The sequence below is a fragment of the Coregonus lavaretus genome (genome assembly GCF_964263955.1).
Source record: "Coregonus lavaretus genome assembly, chromosome: 17".
NCBI lineage: Eukaryota > Metazoa > Chordata > Actinopteri > Salmoniformes > Salmonidae > Coregonus > Coregonus lavaretus.
This window is the reverse complement of record NC_140004.1, coordinates 9606590-9620908: the sequence shown is the minus strand read 5'-3', so window position 1 is coordinate 9620908 and position 14319 is coordinate 9606590. Positions and strand designations below refer to the sequence as shown.

At 45.0% G+C, this 14319-nt stretch overlaps 1 protein-coding gene across 1 annotated transcript in view; it reads left to right on the top strand.

The window, feature by feature from the left end:
* The window catches only part of LOC311145079 (netrin-G2-like), a gene marked incomplete at both ends in the record, with an annotated part of 47685 nt that continues 33366 nt past the window's right edge, over positions 1 to 14319 (top strand). The window contains 2 exons of the mRNA XM_084181257.1: positions 1 to 237; positions 7928 to 8571. Of these exons, the coding sequence (XP_084037383.1) occupies positions 1 to 237; positions 7928 to 8571 (881 nt within the window). The remainder of the gene's footprint in view (positions 238 to 7927; positions 8572 to 14319) is intronic.

The window sequence follows — 14319 nt, the reverse complement described above, 5'->3', positions numbered from 1 at the left end:
ATGGGTGTGGTCTCTACGAGTGCCATGCTCTCACAGGTGGTTTTTCTTTTGAACTTTGTTACTCTGACACTTGGCCAGTATGACATATGCAAGTCGCTGGTTAGTACGGACGATGGACCAACATGGGAGTTTTACGCGTGCCAGCCCAAACCCATGGCTATGAAGGAGTTCATGCAAATTAGGGTGGATCCTCCTGGCATCACTTGCGGCAACCCCCCAGAGAGGTTCTGTACTCTGGTAAGTTTAAGTTTTAATTCAATTGGTGTAACACCAGCACTAGTTTAATACTTACATGATTTTTATAGGCCTACACTCTGTTGAAGTTTTGTCTATATAGCAGAAATCAAAAAGAGTGATGAAAACTGACATGGAAGGTTTTCTAGAAATTAGGATATCGGTAGGGTATCTGATCCTAGATTTGAGATAAGGAGAAACTTTGATCTAGAACAAGATGGAAGGAATATGTACATTTTCTATGAGACAACTCAGGACAGAAGAGTTTAAAACTACTTTCAGTAGGCTACTTGTTATTATAGTGAAAATGTCAACAAAAGACTTCAAGACACAATTACATTTATTTTGGAATCACTGCCTCAATAGATACAATACATGGCCAAAGGTATGTGGACACCTGCTCGTCGAACGTCTCATTCCAAAATCATGGGCATTAATATGGAGTTGGTCACCCGTTTCATGCTATAACAGCCTCCACTCTTCTGGAAAGGCTTTCCACTACATGTTGGAACATTGCTGCAAGGACTTGCTTCCATTCAGCCACAAGAGCATTAGTGAGGTCGGCCACTGATGTTGGGAGATTTGGCCTGGCTCGCAGTCTGCGTTCCAATTCATCCCAAAGGTGTTCGATGGGGTTGAGGTCAGGGCTCTGTGCAGGCCAGTCAAGTTCTTCCACACCGATCTTGGCAAATCATTTCTGTATGGACCTCGCTTTGTGCACGGGGGCATTGTTATGCTGAAACAGGAAAGGGCCTTCCCCAAACTGTTGCCAAAAAGTTGGAAGCACAGAATCGTCTAGAATGTCATTGTATGCTGTAGAAAAACAGCCCCAGACCATTATTCCTCCTCCACCAAACTTTACAGTTGTCACTATGCAATGGGGCACGTAGCGTTCTCCTGGCATCCGCCAAACCCATATTCATCTGTCGGACTGCCAGATGGTGAAGCGTGATTCATCACTCCAGAGAACGCATTTCCACTGCTCCAGATTCCAATGGTGGCGAGCTTTACACCCCTCCAGCTGGCACTTGGCATTGCGCATAGTGATCTTAGGCTTGTGTGCGGTTGCTTGGCCATGGAAACCCATTTCATTAAGCTCCCAACTAACAGTTATTGTGCTGACTTTGCTTCCAGAGGCAGTTTGGAACTCAGTAGTGCGTGTTGCAACCGAGGACAGACGATTTTTACGCGCTTCGGCACTCGGCGTTCCCATTCTGTGAGCTTGTGTGGCCTACCACTTTGCGGCTTAGCCGTTGTTGCTCCTAGACATTTCCACTTCACAATAACAGCACTTACAGTTGACCGGGGCAGCTCTAGCAGGGCAGACATTTGAAAAACTGACTTGTTGTAAAGGTGGCATCCTATGAGGGTGCCACGTTGAAAGTAACTGAGCTCTTCAGTAAGGCAATTCTACTACCAATGTTTGTCTATGGAGATTGCATGGCTGTGTACTCGATTTGATAAACCTGTCAGCAATGGGTGTGGCTGAAATAGCCAAATCCACTCATTTGAAGGGGTGTCCACTAGCAAGTCTCTTTGTTTGGTTACCATGGCAACTACTGTAGCTATCCAGTAAACTTGCTCTACTTCAGCAACCTGGTCTCATAAACTAGACGTAACATAGTAAATGTAAATCTGGGACACTCAAATTAGTGTGATACACTGACCAAAAGTATGTGGACACCTGCTCGTCGAACGTCTCGTTCCAAAATCATGGGCATTAATGTGGAGTTGGTCCCTTCTTTGCTTCTATAATAGCCTCCACTCTTCTGGGAAGGCTTTCCACTAGATGTTGGAACATTGCTGCAGGGACTTGCTTCCATTCAGCCACAAGAGCGTTCCTAGAGTGATCTGACCACTCATCTTATGGAAAGGTAAACGTGCCATTAGTGGCCCATTACCAAAGGCCTACCCCATATACAGTGGGGAAAAAAAGTATTTAGTCAGCCACCAATTGTGCAAGTTCTCCCACTTAAAAAGATGAGAGAGGCCTTTCATTTTCATCATAGGTACACGTCAACTATGACAGACAAATTGAGGAAAAAAAATCCAGAAAATCACATTGTAGGATTTTTAATGAATTTATTTACAAATTATGGTGGAAAATAAGTATTTGGTCAATAACAAAAGTTTCTCAATACTTTGTTATATACCCTTTGTTGGCAATGACACAGGTCAAACATTTTCTGTAAGTCTTCATAAGGTTTTCACACACTGTTGCTGGTATTTTGGCCCATTCCTCCATGCAGATCTCCTCTAGAGCAGTGATGTTTTGGGGCTGTCGCTGGGCAACACGGACTTTCAACTCCCTCCAAAGATTTTCTATGGGGTTGAGATCTGGAGACTGGCTAGGCCACTCCAGGACCTTGAAATGCTTCTTACGAAGCCACTCCTTTGTTGCCCGGGCGGTGTGTTTGGGATCATTGTCATGCTGAAAGACCCAGCCACGTTTCATCTTCAATGCCCTTGCTGATGGAAGGTTTTCACTCAAAATCTCACGATACATGGCCCCATTCATTCTTTTCTTTACACGGATCAGTCGTCCTGGTCCCTTTGCAGAAAAACAGCCCCAAAGCATGATGTTTCCACCCCCATGCTTCACAGTAGGTATGGTGTTCTTTGGATGCAACTCAGCATTCTTTGTCCTCCAAACACGACAAGTTGAGTTTTTACCAAAAAGTTATATTTTGGTTTCATCTGACCATATGACATTCTCCCAATCCTCTTCTGGATCATCCAAATGCACTCTAGCAAACTTCAGACGGGCCTGGACATGTACTGGCTTAAGCAGGGGGACACGTCTGGCACTGCAGGATTTAAGTCCCCGGCGGCGTAGTGTGTTACTGATGGTAGGCTTTGTTACTTTGGTCCCAGCTCTCTGCAGGTCATTCACTAGGTCCCCCCGTGTGGTTCTGGGATTTTTGCTCACAGTTCTTGTGATCAGTTTGACCCCACGGGGTGTGATCTTGCGTGGAGCCCCAGATCGAGGGAGATTATCAGTGGTCTTGTATGTCTTCCATTTCATAATAATTGCTCCCACAGTTGATTTATTCAAACCAAGCTGCTTACCTATTGCAGATTCAGTCTTCCCAGCCTGGTGCAGGTCTACAATTTTGTTTCTGGTTCCTTTGACAGCTCTTTGGTCTTGGCCATAGTGGAGTTTGGAGTGTGACTGTTTGAGGTTGTGGACAGGTGTCTTTTATACTGATAACAAGTTCAAACTGGTGCCATTAATACAGGTAACGAGTGGAGGACAGGGGAGCCTCTTAAAGAAGAAGTTACAGGTCTGTCAGAGCCAGAAATCTTGCTTGTTTGCAGGTGACCAAATACTTATTTTCCATCATAATTTGCAAATAAATTCATAGAAAATCCTACAATGTGATTTTCTGGATTATTTTTTCTCAATTTGTCTGTCATAGTTGACGTGTACCTATGATAAAAATTACAGGCCTCTCTCATCTTTTTAAGTGGGAGAACTTGCACATTTGTTGGCTGACTAAATACTTTTTTTCCCCACTGTATCTAGAGACACAGTCACATATTTAGACTTGCCATGACTCTCACAGTGCAATCTGATACAGTGTTCTGTAGCCTATGTTACATCAATGACATGCTATGTACTTTAGATATTGAAGGAGTGCACTCAATTGACAACTTTTTCATGCTTTCCTTTTGGAAAGCAACTTCATTGATTAGAATAAGCCATCCCCAGACTGAGTATGTTGGCTTTCGTTGGAAAGCTTTCCGGCTCATGAATGATTTAGAGCACATTTCAGCCACTAGGCCCACAGGAGATGCCGTTGCATTTATACTCAGTGCTTTGCCCCCCTCCCTGCCATGCATGATGTTAGCTGGTGCTGGGAGTGGGAGTGCACTCTGTATGTAGCATTGTTTAATGAGAAGAGGAGGGAAGGAGGGAGGGAGGGAGCTAAGCAAAATGACAAATCTCGACCCACTACTGATGTAATTATACACACATTGAAAGACAGAGAGGAGACAGACACTGTCCATAAGTGAAGTGAGGCATCACTGCCACTCTCCATCCTATGTGCTCAAATTATTAATTACAAGTACTCTTTTCAACAGTAATGGTCGCAACATATTAGATATAATCCTGCCTCACATTGCATTTGCCCATTTTAGAATGCACAAACAGACGGAACTAAAAAAAGCAGTGCAGATTACAGCACAGCAGTGGAGTGCGCTATAGTAAGGATTCAAATTTGGTACACTATTTGCAGTAGGTTAAAATGCATGTTTAGATTAGATCATGTGAGGATATGTCACCATATTTATCCTACCGGTGTAGAGTTACTGTAATGTCACAAAGGTGCAGCGTTGGTCAGTTTTGTCCTGTGTCATGAATTTTACATGAGTCCTGGCAGCTTCAGCCCCCCTCCTGTGCTCCCAAAGGGTAGCGATTTCATCCCGTTTCGCTATGCCCACATGCAATAATCTCCATCTGCCTGTTTTCATGTCACTGCAGGTCTTGGAGTATTCTTCAAATTAAATTGTTTGTATGGTAATCCTCTATGTCATCCTTTCAGGGAATTACAAGATTTTTCGGAAAAGGTTTTTGATTGATTACATTCCGATGTAGGCTCATGATCTGAACAGCCTTTTTATAGTGCTATGAACATCATACAGTGTGAAATGGTGTGTGTGTGTGTGTGTGCAGATTAAAAGACAGTAGGCAGTGGCCCATGCTGGGACAGGTGAGGGTCTTGTTTTGTCTCTCGTATAATTAGGCTGCTGTTTTCCAGATGTTGTATCAGGAGCTTCCTTCAATGTAATTAAGTCAAGCAGGAAAAGAGAGGAAACACATCTCACTAGGTGAGGGAATAGCAGCCCTAAACACTAGCTTCCCATACAGTACATAGCTCATGGCTCCCCATCTACACCAATGCAGTTGGGCATTTTTGTGGACTGTGGTACCGTCCAAATCTCTGGGCTGTACTGGCTCAACTGGCGTTCTCGTTTTATCGTCCTGGTCCTCTCGTCTCCTTTTACATGACCTCTCCTCTCCATTTCTGCTACACACACTTTCTGTCTCTTCCTTATCCCTCCCATCTATTTCGGTCAGTGCAGTTCCACAGATGTCCTTCTGATTGGACTTAACAATGTCGACTGGCCTCTGACTCAGTGAATTAACTGGCCAGGTCATCTTCAGGGGAGAGGTCAGTGATCCCCAGCCACTCGCAGTCAGGGTGACCCTCATCAACAGAGCTGCCTTCATAATGCCATCAAACCACAGCTTAAAGGGGAGATCAGTGGAGGGCTTCCTCTCTAGCAGAGAGGAAAAACCCTCTGTTATCGTTGAGGATAGAATGTTGGAATGTCTCAAAAACACACAAGAAACCTATTGGTCAGTGAAAGGGGATCAAGGTGTGCGGTTCTCCTCCAGTGTGTGTGTGTGTGTGTGTGTGTGTGTGAGAGAGGGGGATCCATTCTGAATTCCCTGCGGGCTGTCACTAAGAAGTGGGCAAACAGTCTGCTTAGCGCTGGGTTGCTCTTTAACTGTGACAGGAATCCAGTGTGGATAATTGCTGGAGCGGTTTAGTGGTGAAAGCCACCTGGTGTAGCAGTTGGACTGGATTTGTGTGCTCTGTGGAAGGAGGCAAGGATTGTGGGCTAAAGGTAGAGGAAGCTGAGGCTCTGGCTTGGGCACCTGTTGTGTGTGGTTCTCGTAACACCATTGACATAAAGGGGAAAGAATATACACTACATGATCAAAAGTATGTGGACACCTCCTTGTCGAACATCTCATTCCAAAATCATGTGCATTAATATGGAGTTGGTCCCCCCTTTGCTGCTATAACAGTCTCCACTCTTCTGGGAAGGCTTTCCACTAGATGTTGGAACATTGCTGTGGGGACTTGCTTCCATTCAGCCACAAGACCAGTAGTGAGGTTGGGCACTGATGTTGGGCGATTAGGCCTGGCTCGCAGTCGCCGTTCCAATTCATTCCAAAGGTGTTTGATGGGGTTGAGGTCAGGGCTCTGTGCAGGCCAGTCAAATTCTTCCACACCGATCTCAGCAAACCATTTCTGTATGGACCTCATTTTGTGCACGGGGCATTGTTATGCTGGAACAGGAAAGGGCCTTCCCCAAACTGTTGCCACAAAGATGGAAGCACAGAATCGTCTAGAATGTCACTGTATCCTATAGTGTTAAGATTTCCCTTCACTGAAACTAAGGGACCTAGCCCGAACCATGAAAAACAGCCCCAGACCATTATTTCTCCTCCAACAAACTTTACAGTTGGCACTATACATTGGGGCAGGTAGCGTTCTCCTGGCGTCTGCCAAACTCAGATGGTGAAGTGTGATTCATCACTCCAAAGAACGCGTTTCCACTGCTCCAGAGTCCAATGGCTTTACACCACTCCAGCCAGCGCTTGGCTTCTCAGCCATGGAAACCCATTTCATGAAGCTCCCAGAGGCAGTTTGGAACTCAGTAGTGAGTGTTGCAACCGAGGACAGACGATTCAGCACTCGACGGTCCCGTTCTGTGAGCTTGTGTGGCCTACCACTTGGTGGCTGAACCATTGTTGCTCCTAGACTTTTCCACTTTACAATAACAGCACTTACAGTTGACCAGGGAAGCTCTAGCAGGGCAGAAATGTGACGAACTGACTTGTTGGAAAGGTGGCATCCTATTAACGTGCCACGTATTAAGTCACTGAGCTCTTTAGTAAGGCCATTCTACTGCCAATAGCCTACCTGGAGTGCCATTTTTGGAATTTTCTATTGGTTAAATTGCAACAGGCAAGCTCAATCAAGCACAGATACAGTATTTGAGATCATTTCGAATGGAAACCGTGTGGGTGAGGATGACTGTTGGTGACAAGACGTGTGACAGTTTGCACTCAGGTATACCAATGTGACACATTAACACTGGGATTTAGAGGTCAGGGATGACCACATGGCAGGCAACCCCCCATGTTAATCCATTCTGTGTGTAATCCATGTGTGTCAGTAGAGCAGTGTTACAGGTTAAGGGTAAAGTGAAACATCTACGACACTCTTGAAGCTATATATTGTCTGACATTTAGGTATGCAACGCATTTCAGTAGTCTCTCTGATCTTTTTTGGAGTGATGATGTAATTTGATTCAATGCAACACTGTAATTTACAATGTGCATTAAATGAGTGCCATTATAACCCGATTATGTGCAATTATTACCCTGTATGTAGGAATCCCCAGATGGCTATCCACCAAACAGAGCTCACAAACTGTTTAATGGGGACATATGCTGAGCATGTTAACATGTTGGGACAAGCACACTGACATGGTCTCAGGGGGACCTGAGGTTGGCCAGATTGTTTTGGAAAATCTGTTGTTTCCCGGTTGTTTCATGTTGCTTGGGTGTATTTTTTGGTGGGGCTAGTAGCCTATATAAGATAATGATAATTTTGACTTATTTCTCATTAGCAAAGGCATCCAAAGAACCAAGAAATACCATAAAAACATCAGTTGTATAGTCTACTTTGAGCATGTGGGAACCTTTAGGGAGTAATTCCTATAAGTCATATATTCTATGCTGAATATTAACAAAGAACTCACTCAGTGTGGATTTAGAATGTTAACAAATGATGAGCTAGTAAATGTGTACTATTTTCTAAAGGGGAAGGGAGACTAACAGTGTTTTCCAACACTGATCAGTTTTCTCTCCCCCCTTTCCCTCTTTCAGGAGAACCCGTACCTGTGTAGTGACGAGTGTGACTCCTCCAACCCAGACCTGGCTCACCCTCCCCAGCTGATGCAGGACCGTGAGCGCAGTGGCCTCATCACCTACTGGCAGACGGTGACGTGGAGCCGCTTCCCGGAGCCCCTGCTGGCCAACATCTCCCTGGCCTGGAACAAGAGCCTGGAGCTGACCAACGACATTCAGGTCACCTTCGAGTATGGCCGCCCCACCATCATGGTACTGGACAAGTCCCTAGACAAAGGGCGCACCTGGCAGCCCTACCAGTTCTACGCCGACGACTGCATGGACGCCTTCGGCATGCCCGCTAAGCTGGTGCAGGACCTGTCGGCCACCAACGTGACGCGGGTCATCTGCACAGAGCAGTACTCTCGCTGGGTGGGCTCCAAGAACGAGAAGGTGCTGAGGTTCGAGGTGATGGCACGTTTCGCTATCTTCGCGGGGCCCAAGCTTCTCAACATGGACAGCCTGTACACACGGATGGAGAGTATGAAGGGCCTGAGGGACTTCTTCACTTTCACCAACCTGAGACTGAGGCTGTTGAGGCCGGCCCTGGGGGGAACCTATGTCCAAAGAGAAAACCTCCTCAAATACTTCTACGCCATTTCCAACATAGAGGTACCAGCCAGGTAAATACACACACCTACCTCTCTTTGCCTTATTGGACAATATCTCTTGCAAAGATACTTGAGTCAAAGTCTATTTTGTAATCAATTGAGAAAATGCACGGTCCTAATGGTATACTGTACAGTATCTTACTCTGTATACCAGAGGAGGCTGGTGGGAGGAGCTATAGGAGGACGGGCTCATTGTAATGGCTGAAATGGAATTAATGGAACAGTATCAAACAAATCAAACATATGGGGCTCCCGAGTGGCGCAGCGGTCTAAGGCGCTGCATCTCAGTGCTAAAGGCGTAACTACAGACCCTGGTTTGATTCCAGGCTGTATTGTGATTGGGAGTCTCATAGGGCGGCGCACAATTGGCCAGCGTCGTCCGGGGTAGGCAGTCATTGTAAATAATAATTTGTTCTTAACTGACTTGCCTGTAAAAAATAAATGGAAACCACAAAAAAATGTTGTGGTATTTTACCCCCTTTTTCTCCCCAATTTCGTGGTATCCAATTGGTAGTTACAGTCTTGTCCCATCGCTGCAACTCCCGTACGGACACGGGAGAGGCGAAGGTCGAGAGTCGTACGTCCTCCGAAACACAACCCAACCGAGCTGCACTGCTTCTTGACACAGTGCCCGCCTAACCCGGAAGCCAGCTGCACCAATGTGTCGGAGGAAACACTGTACACCTGGCGACCGAGTCAGCGTGCACTGCGCCTGGCCCGCCACAGGAGTTACTAGTGCGCGATGGGACAAGAACATCCCTGCCGGCCAAACCCTCCCCTACCCTGGACGACGCTGGGCCAATTGTGCGCCGCCCCATGGGTCTCCCGGTTGCGGCCGGCTGCGACAGAGCCTGGACTCGAACCAGGATCTCTAGTGGCACAGCTAGCACTGCGATGCAGTGCCTTAGACCACGAAACCACATGTTTGACTCCATTCCATTACTTCCATTCCAGCCATTACAATGAGCCTGTCCTCCTATAGCCCCTCCCACCTATAGCTCCTCCTCCCACTGCATATTAGTAGGAAAAGAGTGCCCAATATCTTAGCTTCTGATAAGGAGCTGTGTAGGAAACTGTCCGAAACACAAACCGGTTTGATTCTGTTAAAGAAACGTTCACTCTCTTTCTGCTGATAGTCAATTCTATAGCAATCCAATCTTAGTGCTTAATTCAGTAACCTTTGCAAATATAAATATTGATCAAATTAATGAATTAGCCTCGCCTGGCATCATTGCATTGCCCAAACCTCCGGTAATATGAGCCGTCAATCAATAGTTATTCCTGTATGTCAAAGAGCAAATTGTTTTTAAAGGGAGTTGGGGATGGGGGTTGAGGGAGTTGAGTGGTCAAATGGACACATGGAGATAAGGTAAAGAGCCCATGACTGATGTTCACTGGTTTATAATGATCAGGGAATAGAGGGGAAATGTTAAGCTAATACCCACTGGAAAATTGTTATTGGATATTTTATCCCTCAGTATTGGGAAGCGCTTGCAGTGTTTGAATAATGGGGATAGGACGGCCTCCCTGATGTGTGTGTGTCTCCCTAAATAGACTGCACACACAGAGAGAAAAGGCCTGTAATGACATCAGGTCCATCAGCACAGGGACGGAACTGCCACCGTCGCCTCCTCCACCACCTCCCCTGATCCTCCCTCCTCCTCCTTCTCCCCTCCTCCTCCCCCTCTCCATGGCTCATTTCCCCTTGACATGAGGAGCGCAGATAATCAACCGGTGATTAAACCTAATTTGATAGAGCAACAAAATCAAGGCCCCCTAATTGAGTAAGATGCAATGCTACTTGTGAGAGGCAGGCTAAATTGTCTTATAATTTCCTATTTTGCTGAAATCGGATTTGAGCCTTGTTTCATGGGTTTTGTTATGAACTCTTCTGATAATGCTTGGACATTTAGATAATGCTTGTTCACAAAGGCTGCCGTGGTAATTGATATTTCCACTGGATAGCACTCTATTTATAGCCCTAAACGGAAGGAATATAGAAAGCAACAAACATCATCATCAGGTTCCTTTGGTTATTGCAAAGACTCTCTGATGTAGTCAGTTCTAAAGTGGTAGTTTGAAGCGGCCCCAAGGAGGAAGGACTGTAGCTTGCCTGTCCCTTCACTTGCACACCGGCCTAGAGCAAACCAGATGCATCTGTTTGTCCCATTCTGTCCTTACATCTTTTTAAAAGAAGGATAGAACAAGAAGAAAAGAAGGAAACCATCCTCAGACCTTCACTCTGGTCACTCTTAGCGTACATGGGATCTTTATTTTCCCATAGCCTGAAATGAATCTGTCCGCTCAGAAAACAACTACACGCACTCAAGCCTGATATGGCAACATCTAAATAATCACCAGCTGGTGTGGATGAAGTTGAGTTGCCCGGGTAGTCTATAAGTAGAACATTACAAATAATGATGGTGTGAAGCCTGTCTGTGTCCAGAAGGCATTTGAAAACCCTTTGTTTGTATTATACAAACACATGTCGAAATGAAGAATATTGTTACAATCAGGAAACATTGAAATAAGGGGTGAAACTAGGGACTGTCACTGATAGGTGGATTGGGGTGAGAGTGACCCTGGTGCCAATTCTCTTGTTTGGGGATGGAGCCGTGTCAGATGTGACGGATGGATCCAGTTGTTGGGTGTAATATATTGGCATAGCCATTATCCCTCTGACCTCCTCGCCCACCTTCCTCTACTACACAATGATAGGATACATGTCAAGCTGTCAGGAGAGACCACCGTGTCAGACAGACAGAGGCCCCACTAATGCTGTATTCATTTGCCTGAGGTCTCGGCACCCATCACAGTGGGGAAAAGGACCTTGACATGAACAACTGTTTATCACGTTGAACCATTTCCCACTAAAGTTTAAGTTTCACTCGCCTGTCTCAAGTTAGGGTTCCAGGGGCCCACCTTTTGCTGTTCAAATGTTTCAGAAACCGTTGTGAGAATCCTTCCACACAATATCACAGTCTAACTGAGTGGAACAGGTGATTTCCTTGGGCTGGGACTAGGGAGACACATAGGCAACCTGATTATACAAGTGTGGAGGAATACGTCTGCGTGCTAACATTATTTCTTTTTCACAACAAGGATCCTGCGGGCAGAGCTGACAGTGGCATTTTGGCCTCTCTCCCTTTAACCTAATTCCCATCTGTTTCCTGCCACCTCTCCCATTGGAAAACAGCTCCATGTAAAAAAAATAATGTTTACAAAAATGTATAATACAGACAGGTAAACTCTTACAGAGTAAGTGGATTAGTGGGAGAGACAAATAGGACAGGCAGAAAAGGTACAATATTTCCCTCCCGATCCTCCAACATAGAACCACTCACCTTTACATTTGCACCACCCCAGCCCACAATGCCTGTTAATTAATAATGTAGTAATATACAGAACACAGGCATGACTTTGTTAACTGTGTTCGGCAGTGTTGGAAGAGAGTTCTCCAGCCTAACATTCAGATCCACACAGACAGTCCAGTTGTCATCGTGTCCTCTAAGGCCTGTGTACAGTATGGAACACAGAGTGGCTTCACTCCATTGCTGGTGTTGCTGCGCTGTGCTGTGACTGTGGAGGGATTTGAGCTGTAAAGGAGACTGGGTGGGTCAGAGAAGCCCAGAGAGTGCGTTTCCCCCAGACGACAGTCTGTCACACCTGACAGTTGCAGCAGTGACCCTCTCAGCCTCATGGGCCTGTCCAATCACAGATGTGAAAAGTATTATGGGATATATCCTTTCACTGTCATTATGACATGGGGCTGGTCTCTGATACCATCATTTTAACTGCCTATGCCCTTATAAGGTAATATTTTGAGCGGGGTAAAAAGGACACGTGTGTCTGGAACTGACTCTACTCAGGGCACACTCTGGATACATCTCTGTAAAGCAAAGTAGAGTCAATTAGATTTAAGATGATGCAATTTCAGTATCATCTCCGGACGACTCTCTTGTCTTGGGTAAAGTAAGATTAGGGATGAAGTTAGTGCACTGCTGCTACTGTATGTGTCGATACAGTATTTCTGTAATTTTTTGCTTTGGTCTGCAATTGCTTGTGTATGATGCAGGCCTTGGCCTAGTTTTGGAACAGCTTGTGCTTCTAGAGCGGAGTCGTGTCCTGTAGAACAGTAGTATGAGGAAACACATTATGAATGAAAGGGTTGCAGCGTGCGGGTAGAGGGCCACTTAAACAACTCTCATGAGAGTCTTGTGAGTTTGCTTCTAAGCCCTTACACCATCACTGTCCGTCAAATATCCAGTAAAGGGCCTTGGCTATGGTGAAGGTAAGGTAACATGATCAGTGCCGCCTTGTCTGGAGGAAATGGATGCCTGCCCTTTTCTGGTCTTTCTCAAAGTCCTTCGGCAGTTTAATGAGTGGATGAGTTCAGGGTTGGGTAGGTTGCTTTCTAAATGTAAACCATTACAAATACTAGTTACCTGTCCAAAATTGTAATCAGTAACTTAACTTTGAATTACCCAAACTCAGTAACGTAATCTAATCTTACTTTTAGATTACTTTCCCCTTAAGAGGCATTAGAAGAAGACAAAAATGTATATTACCAATTGAACGAAATCTATTGGAAGATAAATCAATGTTAGAGTTTACATAGCTGGCCATAAATGGATGTTGCATTTTACTTTATGGGTTATGTACATAGCCACGGGATGTACAGTAGTTTGGGGGTGGGGATGCTGCGATTTTTGACTGAGGGGGGAAGGTGGGGGGATGCAGAAAAAAAAAGATTGCCCACACTGAAGACGTCTATATCGGTCCGCTAATACAGGACTTGTAATGGCCCATTGCACTACTTTTGTGAAAAAAACTAAACTAAATATATTTTAGTATTTACCAGCATTTGTAACTTGTGTCTGATAATTATCTGTAGAAAACAGTTAATCTGATAATACTACTGGAAATAGAAATACTTGCTTGATATGTTTTCCAGTTTCTTGAATTACTTTGCAAATGCAACTTATTTCTATTTGAAAACTGAAATGGTCTATTCATTCCTTTTTAGTGGACGCTCTTATCCAGAGCAACTTGCATTAGTGAGTGCATACATTTTCACACTGATCCCCCGTGGCCCAGACCGAGGGTGATTGACCGTCATCTTGAACTTCTTCCATTTTCTAATAATTGCGCCAACAGTTGTTGCCTTCTCACCAAGCTGCTTGCCCATCCCAGCCTTGTGCAGGTCTACAATTTTATCCCTGATGTCCTTACACAGCTCTCTGGCCTTGGCCATTGTGGAGAGGTTGGAGTCTGTTTGATTGAGTGTGTGGACAGGTGTCTTTTATACAGGTAACGAGTTCAAACAGGTGCAGTTAATACAGGTAATGAGTGGAGAACAGGAGGGCTTCTTAAAGAAAAACTAACAGGTCTGTGAGAGCTGGAATTCTTACTGGTTGGTAGGTGATCAAATACTTATGTCATGCAATAAAATGCAAATTAATTACTTAAAAATCATACAATGTGATTTTCTGGATTTTTGTTTTAGATTCTGTCTCTCACAGTTGAAGTGTACCTATGATAGAAATTACAGACCTCTACATGCTTTGTAAGTAGGAAAACCTGCAAAATCGGCAGTGTATCAAATACTTGTTCTCCCCACTGTATATAGGCCTAAGGCCGAGACAATAAGAAGACACAGTGGCAGAAGAAATTCAACCACACCTTTGTTTCATCACAAAACCGGAGAGCAACCTCTGTCCGGTGAAGTCCCCAAAGCATATTGCATGTAACAAACAATTA